This window comes from Siphateles boraxobius, unplaced genomic scaffold (assembly GCF_051911475.1).
Source record: "Siphateles boraxobius isolate OS27281-9 unplaced genomic scaffold, OSU_SipBor_1 33, whole genome shotgun sequence".
Taxonomy (NCBI): domain Eukaryota; kingdom Metazoa; phylum Chordata; class Actinopteri; order Cypriniformes; family Leuciscidae; genus Siphateles; species Siphateles boraxobius.
The window spans coordinates 11,796,023-11,813,020 of NW_027508953.1; the positions used below are offsets into that span (position 1 = coordinate 11,796,023).

Genomic DNA, 16,998 nt, shown 5'->3' on the forward strand with positions numbered 1-16,998 from the left:
CAGTTGTGATAATGATGAGAGCTGTGCACGTCCGTCTCTGGCTCAGTGCCAGTCAAAGCGGGAAAGCAGTAAAAGCAAAAGTTTGAAATTTTGAATTTAGCAGTTGATCACGTGATTCACTGAACGTTCTAATCACACTGGTGTGATCGTAGGCTCCAGGGACCAGCCAAGACTGATCACACCGGTTTGATCGTACGCGTCAAAGGGTTAAAACTGCGTACCAACCTTTGCTCCATTTCAGTTATTTGTTTAGCCAGCTGTTGCAGCACCGCGCTCAAATATGTGTCTGGGGGTATGAACACATTCACGAGAATTAAAGAGGAAAGCTCCCGCGGCAAGTAGAAAGGTTTTCTGTTTATAAAGAGCGACTGACAACATCAACACCAACTTTATTTAATCTAGAAATACAATCCACCACCTCTCGTTATCCCCATTAACTCTGTGATGCGATATGCTCAAAATAGCTGGAAGCCCGGCAGATAGCGCGTTGTCCAGAACAGATGCAAAAGCAGTGATCGTGGAGCTTAACCAGTCTAACCGCACGTTTGTCTCTGGTTAAACTTATAGAAGACGAATGACTAAACACAGAACAAACAAGCAAAAACAACAAAAAAATTGGAGAGCTCCACGGCGCCATCCTGATCTTCAAGTTGCACTTTGCGAGTCAGTTTTTGAATTGGAGCATAAGTAGAAGCAGGAGAGGCAGAGGAAAGACTGACCCCAGTAGCCTATGAAGCAGCAACCAGTACAGGCCCCTGTAAGGCCATCAGTGTATGTGAATGGAGTGCTCCACTCTTAGCTCACTGATATCAGAAACACAGCCCCGACTTCCCTCCCTGAGTATATTTGCAGCTAAAGTATTTAAGTATGCTTTGAAATCTCACAAAAGTTCTGTTCATAACATATATTAAATGAAAAAATAAATAATACTAGGAGAATAGTTTCAACTTGGTTTATTGGAACACTAGTGTTAAAAATGTTTTCCTGCTATGACATACTAAGGTTATTACATGGTTGTCAGCATTAAAAGTTAAATATCGTTGCCGTTTTTTGCAGTGCAAGTTTTGTTTTGAAAAATGAAAATAATAGTACGTTTTCATCAGTTATTTTATCTACGAGTCGCTACATTTATTCCAGATTTCTGCTAATTCGAAATCAAATACAGATAATGTAGCACTGTAAGATTACATTTGTTTGAATGTATTACTGAGAGCGATTGCGTGTGTGATTAAGTGCTACTTGTTTAAAATGTGCTTTCACCCCGATCATTTTCTGTTGCCTATCTAGAAGGTACAAACAAATACCTTGAGAACCGTAACCTCCCACTCGTGTCCATTGCCGTCATCATAACCTTCATATTCTTTCTGATTTGAGTGATCCATATGTATCAAGCTGTGAATTCTTTGTAAAAATGCAGTTATAGTAGGGGTCTTTAAATTGTACTCATGATGGAGTGTACTCAGAGTGAGTTAAAACCACAACGCTCCGACTTTAAAAAAATCTGCTCCTAGCTCCATTCAAAATCACGCCGCTCCACTCCTCGCTCCGCTCCCACTCCACTCAGCTTACATACTCTGGAGGCCACTTCCGTCAGCATCACCGTTGAGTGCCTGGGGGTGGAGCAGGGAAGAGTTGCCGCTGGGTTTTGCTGTTTCTCAGCTACTGGTGACGAATCCGCTGGGGCTAAAGGGATCTTCCTCTTCATCTGCACCTGGCACAAAGAGTTATTGGGCAGGTGGTACTGGTGAGCCGGGCCTGGTTGGGGGTGGGGTGTATGCAGACGGGGGGCGCACATTGGCAGGGAGTAGAGGGTCAGCCACCACAGACAAGCGGCAAGGCAGTTCCAGCCCCTGTATCACTAATGCATTGTCCTGTCTTTTTACCCTCTCTTATTGTGCCACTGAACCAAGGGTGTGTGGCTCACATCCACCAGCTGCAGGGTGGTCTGTTGCCTAACAGTTGCATTGGCCATAATGCGCTGCCTGATTTTCCTGCAGTCCTCCAGGATGAGATCCTATCTGGACACTGTTCCAGTCCCCTTCTTCTTGGGTCTCCAATGGATGGAACAGAGCCTGACAAAAATAGTCTCAATCAGGCAACAAGAATCTGGCCAATGGGCAAGTGGTGAAGCGGAGGTGAGTGTGTGTGTCTCTTCACACTCTCCAACCCTGGAGTGAACTCTTGCCTCTTCTTGGAGGACCTGAACCTCCCCTCGACCAGCCTACTCTGGTGTCAGGCAACAAATACCACCATCTGCTTATCGTAGTTCAGCTGGTTCTGCCAAAGAGCAAAAGACAGAGTAAAAAGACAAAGAAGCTTGGAGAGACATGAGACACTAATATCATGTGTTTGGCTCCTGTTTGATCAATTGCTCCTGCCTGCCTTGCTGCTGGTCTTCGTCTGTAAGCTTCGTATAGTTTTCTCTTTGAATCTCTATTTACTATCATTCCTTGCTGTTCTTATTTGCTAAATTTAACTTATTCATAAACATATATCGTCTAATATTTCCTATCACATTAATCTGACATCGCTAACATTTATCTTAATCATTATCGCTAGCACAACACGCTAGTATCTCGCTAGCCTGTTAACCTGCTATCCTTGCTTGCCGTCTTTTTTTTCTTTTTTTTTCTCACGCCTTTTACGAGTCTATCAAGCAACTAAGGTAAGTAGAATCAGTCAACAAACACATGTCACATGTATGGTATAGCATTCTCTGTCAGCATTGACGGATTTACATGTGATAAATGCAGGGAGACATTCAGGCGAACAGAGAAGATTACAGAACTTGAGACACGCATCCAAACTTTAATCAAGGATAGTAAGAGTGCAAGGGCTTTAGATACTGCTTTGGATGCGACTAGCTTAGTGAACTCTGTACATTGTTCGGTTCCGGCTGTAGAGTCCGTGCAGCAGGGCAACTGGGTGACCATGAGACGCTGTAGTCGCGGGACAAAACATCGCTCTTCCGTTCCGATAACAACATTAAACAGGTTCTCTCCTCTCAGTGAAACACCCACTGAGAATCCTGTTGAATGTGCCCTAATTATTGGCTATTCTATTACACGGAACGTGAAAATAGAGACACCAGCCACCATAGTCACATGTTTGTTGGGAGCCAGAGTGCCTGACATCAAAGCAAATTTAAAAGTGCTGGCTAATGCTAATCGTAAATTCTCTAAGATTATTATTCACGTCGGCACTAATGATGTCCGACTGCGCCAGTCGGTGATCACCAAAATGATTGTTAAAGAGGTGTGTGAACTCGCAAGTACGTTGTCAGGCACTGTAATTTGCTCTGGCCCCCTTCCTGTTTGCAGGAGTGATGAGATACTTAGTAGACTGTGCTGACTAAATGGCTGGCTGTCTAAGTGGTGTCCGGAAAATAGTATAGAATTCATACACATTTGGAAAAGTTTTTGGGGCCGACCTGACCTGTTGAAAAGAGATGGTATTTATCCCTCCTGTTATGGCTCTGCTCTTCTCTCTAGTAATATGGCACATAGTCTTAGAGCTCAAACATGATAATATGGGGCTCAGGTCAGGAAGCAGACAGACTGGCTAAACCGACCGTCTGCTAGCTGTCTCACGTTACTGAGGTCAGATAATCCCATCACATAGAGACTCTTTCACCTAGATATCATCATATAGAGATTGTGTCTGTTCCCTGAATTATGACATACAAAAAACTCCCAAACCCATTTAAGGGAAAATTTATTTGATGTTCAAGAAATAAAAAGCAGATATAATATGGATGAACAACTGATAAAGCTTGGGTTGCTGAATATTTAATCCCTCACTTATTGTTAATGATATGAATACAGATTATAACCTAGATGTGCTGTGTTTGACAGAAACCTGGCTAAAACCAGACGATTACATTACTTTAAATGAGTCCACCCCGCAAGTTTACTGTTTTAAACATGAGCCTCGTCTGACAGGCAAAGGGGGAGGTGTTGCTATAATTTATAGTAATATAAATACATTCTAGTTTAAAATATAATTCTTTTGAAGTGTTGGTAATTAATGTAACACTATCTAGTGTAAATGATAAATCACATTTGAGATTTGTGCTGGCTACTGTATACAGCCCACCAGGGTACCATACAGACTTTATCAAAGAATTTGCTGATTTTCTATCAGAGTTAGTACTGGCTGCAGATAAAGTCCTAATTGTTTGTGATTTTACATGTAGATAACGAAAAAGATGCATTTGGATTGGCATTAAAAGACATTCTGAACTCTTTTGGAGTTAGACAACATGTGTCAGGACCTACTCACTGTCGTAAACATACTATAGATAGAATATTATCACATGGAATCAGTGTTGATGCCGTTGAAATTCTACAGCAGAGCGATGACATCTCAGATCATTATCATTTAGCCAAGGCTGCAAAGTCGACTCTCTGTTACAAATATGTTAGACCTATCACTTCTGCCACTAAAGATCGCTTTATTAATAATATTCCTGATCAGTTTCATCTTCTCAGCATCCCAGATAGCTTAGAAGAACTAAAGTTTTTTTCGCATTTAATGTAAAGAGAGCATGATTGTGTACAGAGAGGCCTTACAAGCTGCTAGATCTGCTTAATTTTCAACCATATTAGAAGAAAATAAACAAAACCCTAGATATTTATTTGAAACAGTGGCTAAATTAACGAAAAATAAAGCTTAAAGCCCAGACGTTTCCAAGCAGCACAGCAGTAATGACTTTATGAACTTCTTATACCGACTAAGCTATTGAAAGAGATGCTTCCAGAAGTCATAGATCCTCTTCTTAATATCATTAAATTCATCTTTGTCATTAGGAAACGTACCAAAAACATTTAAGCTGGCTATGATTAAAACGCTTGTTAAAAAATCGCAACTTGATCCTACAGAATTAGTCAAATACAGGCCGATCTCGAATCTACCATTTCTGTCAAAGATACTAGAAAAGGCAGTATCCTCACAACTATGTTCCTTTTTAGAAAGAAACGGTATCTGCAAGATTTCCAGTCCGTACCTTTAGACCGTACCTGTCACGGTCACCTGTAAGTCACCGTCTTCACTACATGTCCCATCATCCTCTCCAGCTCACATCTGCACCTACTTCACAATTACCCACACCTGCCAGCGATCATCATCACTCACCATGTTCAGCTGTTTTTACCTTGTCTTCCTATTTCATCCGTGTTTTTAAGTTCCTCATGGTTCTCCGTTCACTGTCGGTTCTCGTCAACACAGAGTTGTAGTTTTTGTACGTTTCTGTTATATTCAATTTCTGTTATCACTTCAACCTGTCGTCAGAGTCTGCTTCGACGTGCCTCACCCAGCCAAAAGCGTGACAGAAGAACCGACCAAAAAGAAAACCGAATGGGCGTTCTCCTCACCCCTTCTGATCCTGTCTCATGACTGGTGACCTGCTTCCAGGAGGCCCCCCAGATCGAGGAATATGTTGCAAAGTTCCTGGAGATTTCTCATGGGGTAAGCTGGGCAGATGACATCCAAAAAACTGTATTTTGGTGCGGATTGGACGCGCATCTGTACCCAGCATCTGTACCCAGCAAGCTCCAGCGGCAGGAATCCCAGGCACGTTTGCCCAATATCTGGATCACGTACTATTGTTGAGCGGTTTAGCCTTCACCGTGGGTGAAGCTGATGGTGACATCGCCACTCAACCACCATCACCGGCTATCTTCCTCGCCACACCACCTGCATATCTTTATGTCATGCCTGCCGAGCCTGAGCTTCTTCACGTCATGCCTGTCGAGCCTGAGCTTCTTCTTCACGTCATGCCTACTGAGCCCGAGCTTCTTCATGTCATGCCTGTCGAGCATGAACTTCTTCTAGACCATTTCAACTGGGGGGGCCACCTGGGGCTAGTTGTACTCTTAGAGGGGCCAGTTACATTTAGACCTTATTGTTGTCATATCATTTTCTGCACTGCACTGCAGGCATTAACAGGCAAAATACCATGTTTATAATCATTCAACAATGCATTTGCATTTCCATTATATTTTTACATTTGCATTACATATTCAGTATTAGTCACAGTAACTGTAATTGACATGATGTCCTTCTTTCTCTTCATTTTGGTGAGAACTATAGAGCAAAAGCAATGGGGACCAAGAAGCGTATTAATTCATTTACTGAAAATAACTGACTTGCTAGGTAACTATGTCTAACCGTTTACAGGGTTCCTGCACACATTTTAAAGTCAAATTTAAGGCTTTTTAAGACCTGAAGAAATCAAAATTCATACCGTACATTAGGGGTGTGGAATATTGACAAAAATATATCTCAATATTTTCAATGTTTTGTTGATAATTAGATGATATTTTACTGATTGTGTTTTTTTGCTGGTGACATGGCTGGTTTAGGCCTGTTGTTGACAGCAGACTCACAAAGATATTCATATTTTTTAATATTCTATGGAGTGGTCAGTTAACAGCAGGGACCGAAATTAATTTTTTTATTAATTTTTTATTAATTTAATTTGCCACCTTAAATTGATTTCCAGGGGCATTTTCACCTATATATGGACATTCTTTCTAAACGTATTTAGAGTTATGAATCACCTTTAATGTCAAATACTAACATTCAAATTATACAGTAGTTATTATTATTTATACAATAATACTTAATTATACAGTACCACTGTTACCAGTTAAATTAAATCATTTAATCAAAATCCATCTTTGCAGTGCAGTCTAGAGATGACACAGAAGCAGCATTAATATATTTACACTCCATTTATAATTGCATAAATAAAGCTATGAGATTTTTTTTAAATCAATATTTAAATATGAAATGATTTCTAATTTTAATGTTTTAATTAAAGGGTACTTTAAATATGAAACTAAAACCGCCAGTAGGCGGCGGCAAGTCACGGTCTTAATAAGTGAGTTGAGGGAGTCAACCGATTTGTTCAAACGGCTGATTAATTCGGAAAAGGAGCAAGTGATTCCTTCAAAACGCGGATTTCAGTCAATAAATCATCACTGTCTGTTGCATTGAGACTCTGCTACGGTTTCATTTAGAAATTCTAGTCGGCGAAATAAAGGGAAAACAAACAATATTGACAATATTGTGTCTAAAAAGTAACTCCCAGTGTTAACTTATTGTTAATTTAACTGTTGTATAACATCAATATCACAGTTGCAATTGTGCACGGGAAAACGGCACTCTTGCTGATCTGATATAAGAACATAATATGATATAAATATAAGACATAAACTAATTTGGGGACATAGCCTACCTATGAACCGCACACAGAAGTGAAAGGACGATAGACAAATGCGATGTCAGCTCACATCCCGGGTATACAGTTAAAACATTGATTACAATATCATAATAGACAATACACATCGCACACCCGATACGCACATAAAGAATGAACTTGCAACTGAACTGACATTTACCAGCTTTCTCCTTCTCTCCTCTCTCGCGTGCAGGATACAGACGTTATTCTGCCGCGATTCACGCGAATGTGATGCGAATTGTCACGTGAACAAGCAAATCCACAAAGATAGAATAATAAAAAAAATAATACGCATACAACGATAACAACGATAGCAAAAAAACTGTTTTGTAAAAATTATTTCATACTCCACATTTAGGGGGGCCACAAGGGGGGGCAAGCTTGTTGCAGCCCCTGGCCCCCCCTCTAGAACCGCCACTGGCTTCACGCCACACCTGAGCCCTCGTCTCTGGCCACCGATGCCACACCGCCTGAGCCCTCAGTATGGATGGCCACCGCCATGTTAGAGCCTGTTCCTGCCCCTGGACCTGTTCCTGCCCCAAGAACTGTTCATGTTCCTAGACCTGTTCCTGCCCCAAGAATTGTTCCTGTTCCCTGACCTGAGTCTGTCCCCAAGCCTGTATCTGTTCCTGAACCTGTATCTGTTCCTGAGCCTGAATCTGTTCCCGAGCCGAATCCTGAATCTGTTCCAGAAACCGAGCCTGAATCCGTTCCTGAGCCTGTTCTGAACTCCCACCCAGTCTCCCTCTCCCACCTCCTCCCATCATCCATTCCTCAACCACGCTGTCGCCACCTCCTGCTCACCTAGCCCCACAGCTCACCCATATGCCACCTTCAGTGAGCTCTAAGCGGGTCTACCAGTGTTCAGCTCCAGCATGGTCGGTGGATCCCCGGTCTCCACCTCCAACCTCCGTGACCAGGACTCCATCCGTCGATCGGCCAGTTGATCCATCAGCTCAACCTTGGCTCCTACCTCCCTCATCTCCACCGTGTCCCATCAGTCCACCAGCTCCGGCGGGTTCCCTCGTCCCCCCGGCTCCACCTTGGTTGTTCGTCGGCCTGCTCTAGCCTCGGGTCTACACTTCACTGGCTTCACCTCGTCCCTTTGTCCCTCTGGCTCTGTTAGGCTCCTCACTCCCTCCACCTCCACCTTGGTCCTCTGTCGCTCTGACTCCACCGCAGCCTTCTGGATCCCCGCCTGCACTTTGGTCACCAGAGCTGTCGACATCGCCATATCCCAGTCTGCTTTGACGTGCCTCACGCAGGCAAAAGCATGACAGTGTTACTCGATCTTGGTGCTGCATTTGATACTATTGACCACAACATTCTCTTAAATACACTTGAAAATTGTGTTTGCATTATTGGAATTCTGCCCTACAAAGGCTAAGTGCAGTATCTACGTCAAACATGTTATGGGTAGATTAGTGGTAATGCATCTCCAAAACGGGGCATAATTTAACCCAGATATTTTTTCACAAGACAGAACACGTCATAAAGCCCATTAGAAGTCTTAACTAATTTTTTACCAAATGTGTAGTTACTGCGCTTTGCCTTTTTTGGGTAGCATTGCATTAGCATGGTTTAAATCATACTTTTCTGACCGTTATCAGTTTGTAGCAGTAAATGAAGAGATGTCTTATCGATCAAAAGTTCAGTATGATGTACCACAAGGCTCAGTAATAGGACCGTTGCTGTTCACTCTGTACATGCTAACCTTTTGAGATATCATTAGGAAGCATGGCATTAGTTTTCACTGTTATGCTGATGATACTCTGCTCTATATTTCTTCATGCCCTGACGAAACTTACCAATTCACAAAATTAATGGAATGCATAGGTGATATAAAAAACTGGATGACTAGTAATTTCCTTCTACTTAATTTTTAAAAACTAACCTAGAATAATCAGGGACTTCGATGGGCAATCCGGGAAGTGCTGAGTGATGAAATGAAAATCCAAAGGAGAGTCCGAGAGAACCGAAAAACCAGAATCCAGCGAACAGGAACACACGAGGAGAACAGGGAACAGGCTACAACACAGGGAAGCTCCAACAACGATCTGACAAACACAGGACGAAAAACAAGGCATTAAATAGGCTGACGAGATAGGATGCAGCTGGCGCTGATGAGGGAATCAGCAATCAGCGGTAATGCCGACACGAAACAATCAGTATGAAAAGTACTGTTGCCTCCCAGCTTCAGTCTTTTCTAGTCGAAAATAATCTTTTTGATCCTCTTCAATCTGCTTTTCAAGTTAAGGTACTGAATGATCTGCTTCTCTCTGGTGACTCTGATTCTCTGTCTATGTTCCTGCTGCTCGACCTCAGCTCTGCCTTCGATACTGTCTCCCATCAACTACTCATTTCTCGCCTTTCGGATGTGGGTATTTCTGGTGCTGCTCTTTCTTGTTTTTTTTTTTTCAATCTCTCTGGTGGAACAGTTCTACATTTCAGTTCAAGATTTTCGCTCATCTACTTTCCCCCGAAGCAAGGTGTCCCCCAGGGATCCGTTCTAGGGCCATAACTATTCATAATTTATATAATACATCTTGGTCAGATCCTCCGCCGTCATGGTTTTAATTATCATTTCTATGCTGACGACATTCAATTATATACTAGCTATACATCGACTTTATCACAACCGACAAAATCTCTGCTTGTGTACATGAAATAAAATATTGGCTTCAATCAAATTTTCTAAAACTTAACATGGACAAGACTGAGATTATTTGTACCGGACCTCTGTATCTCACTAACAAAATCCCTTCCAACTTCACCTGTGAGTACGCTGGCTCTCTTATCAAACCATCTAGTACTGTTAAACATCTTGGTGTAATCTTTGACTCCTCTTTATCTTTCCACTCTCACAAGTAATGCTATCACTAAATCAGCATTCTTTCATCTATGTCGCATCGTTTAGCTCCGTCCCTTCATCGGTACCTCAGACGCTGAAACTGTTATCCTTGTATTTGTCACATCACGTCTTGATTACTACAATGCACTTTTCATTGGCCTTTCTGCTTGCTCCATTTCCAAATTGCAATACATTCAAAACTCTGCTGCTAGAATACTCACCTATACCAAGCGTTCTGCACATATCACCCCAATTTTGCATGATCTTCACTGGCTTCCTGTAGCTTACTGTATTAAATTCAAAATTCTCCTTCTCACTTTTAAATATCTGCACGGCTTGGCTCCCCCATCTCTGTAACCTGCTCCACACCTACACTCCGACTCGCACTTTACGATTCTCTGACTCGTCATCCCTCGGCATCGACCTTACTTCAATGGGGGGCAGATCATACAGTGTTGTTGCACCCAAAATGTGGAACTTTGTTCAAAAAGTTGTATTGCATTTAAAAAAAAATATATATATATATATATATATATATATATATATATATATATATATATATATATATGCTGGGTGCCGCCCAATCTACCTAATTTCTCATTTACTGTACTTACACTTTCATCTACCTACTGTTGTTTTGTCTGCTGTTTTGGTCCATTGCCTTTATTGTTTCTTGTTTATTGTAAAGTAGAGCTTAGATCGGGCCCAAAAAATCAAGCCCGACCCTACCCTACCCTAGCCCGTGCATGTTGTGTCCAAGCCTGGCCCGACACATTAACTGGAATTATGAGCCCGAGCCCAATTTAAACCCGACCATCTTTAATACGCGGGCCGTTTTAACCAGGGGCGATGCCAGAGAATGTTTTAATGTCATGGCAAGCCTGTTTCATGTGTCTGTTCATCGTCGAAGTACCCGTTTTTTTGCTGTTATAGGAGAGCAGCGTGCCACACTTAATGCACTCGACAAAGCCAACACATATTTTGGCACTGTAAAATGTTTCCATACCTCAGAGTTTCCTCCAAACTTGCTCAAAGTTAATTCTCCTGTTTCAATTTTTTTCTTTACTTCAAGCTCCATGTTGCACTTAAGATGCACAATATAGCACATCAGGCCCGGTGTGTGATGCGTCCGAGACTGCAAGTGGAGGAGACGCTGCACATGACACATGACATGATTGATCAATAAGGGCCTGACCTGGCCCGGCGGAGTTCGGGCTCAGGCTCGGGCTCGGGCAGAGAATTTAAGCTCTATTGTAAAGCGTCATTGAGCCCTGGAAAGGCGCTATATAAATAAAACGTATTATTATTATTTATTATTATTACCCCCCAATTTTTTTTTAATAATATCTAAATATATACCTGAAGTAATAAACTGAAGAAAAACTGACTTTAGGACCCAGGGCCAGGGGAACAGTTAATTTGCTCCATATAGAGCTACAAATCCAACCAGTGGCAAGAGACATGAAATATTGTTATATTAATTTGTTTTTCCACAAGAGGTCGGCAGAGACACCCAATGTGAGACTTGTTTTTTAACAAGCTTTTGGATGCACTGGAGTTATTTTGTATTTATGAATGCTACGGCTACATGAGGAGAGCATAAGGTTCAGTTGCCCTGCGTGCCTTCCGAGAACATGGTAACGTAACAAGACATGCTAGGGTACATTTTGTCTGGAGTGCATCTTTAAATGGTTCTAAGAGAAGTATCAAGAATTTTAATGGGTACTTTCCCTCGTCCCTCCCTATGATGTTCGCACCGCATATAATTTTTTTTAGTTTGTTTCAGAAGATTCTGGGCTTCTTCCCTTTTTCCTTTTCTTGCATTCTGAAGATATCTTACTTCTCTATATACTCTCATGCTCAAAAATGTCATGTTATATACAATACTTTGGATGTTATTATAATCTATTGACTAGATTTGTTTCATAAATTTATCTTGAAACTTATTTGCTATTACAAATCTAATATTTACTTGATTCATTTGTAGACTTTATAATTTAACGTTTTGTTATTCTTTATTCAAAACTTTGATCTCTGACATAATCATTGTCTGCCTGGATCACACTGCATCAGTTTATTTGAATGGAAAATTTGTGTAGTACTTCAGAAATATGCCTTAAGACTAAGAAGATTATCTTTAAGATTATCATCATGTTTTATGAACTAATGCTGGATCTGCTTAAGTAACCAACTCAAAATGTTAAAAAAAATTCTAAATTCCAAATTGATAATTCTAGGTTAGTATAAATGAAAAGCAACAAAAAATGATGATGACTGTTCAGAACGACCACATGACCTACACCATCATATAAATGTTTCATGGCGTAACAGTAAAAAAGAGAATAGAGGAACAGTGTTTCAGAGACATCAACCAGATCACATCTATGAGACTATGATTGTCATTTGTTTACTCCATCTTTCGTTATATGGGTTCATACTGACAACACATGGTATGTCTGCTTTTTACCATTAATAATGCTTTTTGTCTTCAATGAGTTGAATTTTTGCTGCGTTGTGTCAGCTCTCCAGCACCAGCGAGTCCGACCCAATGGCATGGCTATTCTTCCCTGTGGTGACCTGAAGGCTGGGAAAGTGACCTGGAGCAGAGATATGAAAGGATATCAAGTGTCCATCCTCAGCACTGATAATGGAGAGATAATCAGACACATGAATAATAACAATCACAACTTATTGTCAGACCTGTCTCTGATTATCTGGTTTGTCTCAATTTGGGATGAAGGCTTGTATTATTGCAATGGGACACCTGTGGCATGTCTAACAGTGAAAACAGGTAAGAAACCAGAACCTCATCATAATATGCACTGAAAAAAAAAAATGAAAATTTTGAATCTTATATAACCTTATGCTATACATTTCATATATGTAATATATTAAATGTTGTGGAATAACATGGTGTAATTGGTATCAAACTTTTTTTTTAAATATAGCTATTTTGCTAATATATATTTTGTGATTGCAAAGTAATGACTAATTTAAAAAAAACTGCATAATATGGAATCCTCATTGTTAAATCTATGTTCCAGGATGTTGAAAGGCTGATAGCTATTTGTCATATATTTTGAAGTTTTGGAATTTAATTAATTGGTAATTAAATTTTGCCTAACAGGGCATAATTTGTACAAAAGGGGGCAAATAAGATGGTAAAACATAAATAATATCATAACGGTCTCTAAAATCTACTTGGGTGTACTGTGCTTTTGGGAAACACAGCCCAGGTCAAAAGACAGACAAGAGATTTTAGTAACATTTTGAAACAATGTTTCATTTGTTTATAAAATAATTTCACAACAAGGGACACAAATACATTTCTTCTGATATGAAAGTGAGTAAAATGATTTTAAAATATATATTTAAATTGTTGTATTATTTTATATATAGCCTGTCAGGATAATGTTGGGTCTTGTGTTAATTTAAATTATGTGTGTTGGTTTCATGTGCTTCAGTTCAGTCTTAATCACCTGCTAGTTAGTCTCCTTGGTTACTGATTACTTTCAGATGTCAGTCCTTAAGTTCCTTGTGTATTTATACCCCCTGTTTCTTTCAGTTCATTGTTGGTTCTAGTCTATATCTGAGTAGTTTGTGTGATCGTTCTCTCTGCATTATCGTTGTGTTTATTTAATAAAGTTAGCATTTAATCTTTCTCATCTTCATTCTACCACATCAGTTGTGACATAGCCTTTAAACAGTTGTCTTGGGAGGGGTTTCAGTCAAATTTAATATTTTTCTCTTATTAATTAATTGGTGAAAACAAAATTATACTTTGTTGCGTTTAATACTTAAGTTCTGTATATGATTTACACAGCAGATGGACAGAACAGGACAGATCTGACTGAATGTCTCAAAGGTCAGTAAGAAATTAAGTGTATCACTCTTGAATTTGAACTACTGCTTTCGTAATTTCCATTTTTTTCTTCCCCCAAATCAAAGTAAATACTGCACAGCTGTTGGGGTTCTCTGTGCTTTGATGGAATTCAGAACCAACTTGGGTAACACTTTAGAATACGGTTCCTTCGTTAATGAATAACTACACAGGAACAAATGAGTAACACAATATTAACAATCTAGTAACTACTATTAACTAACAAGAAATTCTTATTAACGAATTAGTAAGTAATAGCACACAGATGAAAGTGATAGTTCACTATTAACTAATCAATAACTACTATTGTTTTAATGCTTCCCAGAGAACTACCGTAAGAATCATGGTAACTAACTAGTAATGACTCAAGTGTTACTACATATTTCTAAAGGAATTACTAATTATTTGGATCCGTATTCTAAAGTGAAGATCATGGTAACTATCTGATAATGGCTCAAGTGTTACTACATCTAAAGGAATTACTAATTATTTTAAGCTTTTGAGGTTTTTGGTGAAGTTTTAAATAGTAATTCCCATAGACGTATGTAGTAACACTTTAGTCATTGCTAGTTAGTTACCATGATTACCATGATACCGCTTCCTCATTATGAATGTTTTCCCTGTGATAATAAAAAGATGATTTATGAAAGGGTTGTCACAAATGAAAGACACAAAGAGAAAACCTGCGCTATCCTGGGATCGTATTCACAACATATTCTTATTTAGTTTTAATTCTCTAATTTAAAAATGTTTTGAATACATTGTATTACTGTATTTTGTGCTTCTCAATTATCTTCTTAAGAATGCTCCTTTGTTCTTAAGAAAAGAACAAAAGAAAAACCTAAAACAATGCATTTAAAAAAAAAGTAGGTAAGATGTTGGATTTGAGTTGTTTTAAATATTAAGCGCTAAACATTATAATGCTCTATGTAAGACATTAGCTATATGTAAGACATTAGTACTGTGATATTTTACTTTTATAATATAGCATAAGATTTTAAGAACTCAAGAATTTTTCAAGAAATGCCCTGAGGAGCATTTTTAAATACAATTCCAGTTTGATTCACTGACGATTCAAGATGGACACCATTCACTGATAAAAAGTTGGGTTGCTATTGTAGGCCAGAATATGTCCTATGGTGAGAATTACATCAAAGTTTTTTCATCTTCAGGTCAGGTCCATGTGAATGTGATGCAGCAAGTGTTGATGTTTGGGGGTGTTGGACTGGCAGCTCTGATGTTTCTCTTTGCTACTGCAGCTGCAGTGAAACCTTTATGCTCTTCTGTCAATGTAAAGCAAAGAGCTCACACTACAGACCACGTTCAGATACAGGAGACTGATCTGTATTACATTAACCTGAGAGAACAGCAATGAAACCGATTTAAGGAGTTCAAGAAAGCTTTTGACAAATAAATTACCTTTAATTTTCATTCAGCTTGTTGCAAATATAGTGCTATTATTTTAAGTGACCAGTATAAAAAAAAAAATTCACCAGCTGAACAATAAAGTGGGAAATGTCCAATGAAATGCTATAGACTTAAACAGACCTATCTATCTAGAATATCATACGTTTATGGATGATGATGTGTGATTACCTAACTGACTGTTTCAACATATATCTGAGATGAAATAAAATGCAGAAATGATACAAGGATTTTGTTTCTCCTGTTCTCTACCCGTTTCACGCTATATGTCACAAGACAACTGAGTAAGAAGCATTGCATAAGCACATGTATAATAAGAGTACTGAAGTGGTGGTATTTCTATTGACTGATCAATAAGTATCATTGTAGCCCAAGTAAATGTATAAATGTGTAAAAGCATCTGTACACCACCATGAACATGCAGATGAGATCATTTTAACAATAAAAAGTTGAATTATATTAAAAAAAAATTAAAAAGCGAAACTGCTCATAACTCCTAAACCGTTTTATGTAAATACAAGTACCTTTTATTATTGGGACTTAATCTATAGATCAAGACGAACAAAACATGTATCTCTGATTTAATTTCCTTTTTTTTTTTTAAAGTTTTAATTTCGATTCACTGTCGCTAAGGGGTGCCAGCAACTTTTAAAGTGGCCAGGGACACTTTTACTAAAACGGCTATAACTCGTGTATGGAATTAGATATTTTCATCAAACTCAGTACGTGTGCGTATGGGCTCAATCTTTGGTCACGTGAGAAAAAAAAGTGGTAGCGGTACCACTTGGTAGCGCCACAGGAAAAGAACATGAAAATTGCTATAACCACTCCACCGTTAGTCCGGTTGACTTGAAAATTGGTATGCTATGTCTTTGTCCAAGGTGCCCAGATTGTCTATGAGGACACTGGCGTATCTCAAAAAACATGGTTGCAATTGGCCAATTAAGTTTTGAGCACCTATTAGACAAGGTTAACGGAGGCCAATCGGAACTCGGTGGAAATGTTCGACTCATGGCCCTAGAGGTCTGTAAGAATTTTGAAAGAAATCAGCCACAATGTGGCGCTAACAAGCTCTATGACTCTTTAATTATGTGGTGTTTCACACATCTACAATATTCATATGATCTCCTCATACTTAACAACTTTGCCACAAGAACCACTGCTGTCAATCAAATCATGCATTAAATATTCGTGATTAGGGAAAAAAACTACTTTCGAAAACTAGTCCTAGGTTTATCGCTCAACCTCAAAAAAATAAAATAAAGTACAATTTTCTGGACTCAATGTCAATACTTAAAAAAAAAATTGTCTTTTCCCTTTGGGTAGCTATGACAGGGTCATTAAGTAAAGGGGCATGGCCAAATATAACCAAATGCCTAAAAATCCTAAACCAAAACGTACTCGGTTACATACGTAACCTCGGTTCTCTCTAGAAGAGGGAACGAGTATTGCGTAAGTTGCTTACGCTACGGGTAAAGTCATCTTTTCTCGAGATATTGAAGCCAAAAATTATCCTTAATTTTCCATTTATTGTCAACGCAGTGCAGCAGCCAGCAGACCTAGAGCAGGCTATCTTGCGCGCTCATTGACTGCACTGCG

General features: G+C 39.4%; 1 protein-coding gene across 1 annotated transcript; it reads left to right on the plus strand.

The window, feature by feature from the left end:
• The first annotated feature begins 12,380 nt into the window (after window positions 1-12,380).
• LOC143701854 (uncharacterized) lies at window positions 12,381-15,626 on the plus strand. The gene is made up of 4 exons (XM_077195540.1): window positions 12,381-12,544; window positions 12,616-12,885; window positions 13,918-13,959; window positions 15,147-15,626. Exons 1-4 carry the CDS (start codon window positions 12,487-12,489, stop codon window positions 15,347-15,349), a joined length of 573 nt encoding a protein of 190 aa, XP_077051655.1. The 5' UTR covers window positions 12,381-12,486; the 3' UTR covers window positions 15,350-15,626.
• Window positions 15,627-16,998: the final 1,372 nt, after the last annotated feature.

Coding starts and splice junctions, on each gene's coding strand:
- LOC143701854 (XM_077195540.1), top strand. CDS start 12,487: ATGATTGTCATTTGTTTACTCCATCTTTCGTTATATGGGTTCATACTG. Junction 12,886..13,917: donor ATGTCTAACAGTGAAAACAG/GTAAGAAACCAG, acceptor TGATTTACACAG/CAGATGGACAGAACAGGACA. Junction 13,960..15,146: donor TCTGACTGAATGTCTCAAAG/GTCAGTAAGAAA, acceptor TTTCATCTTCAG/GTCAGGTCCATGTGAATGTG.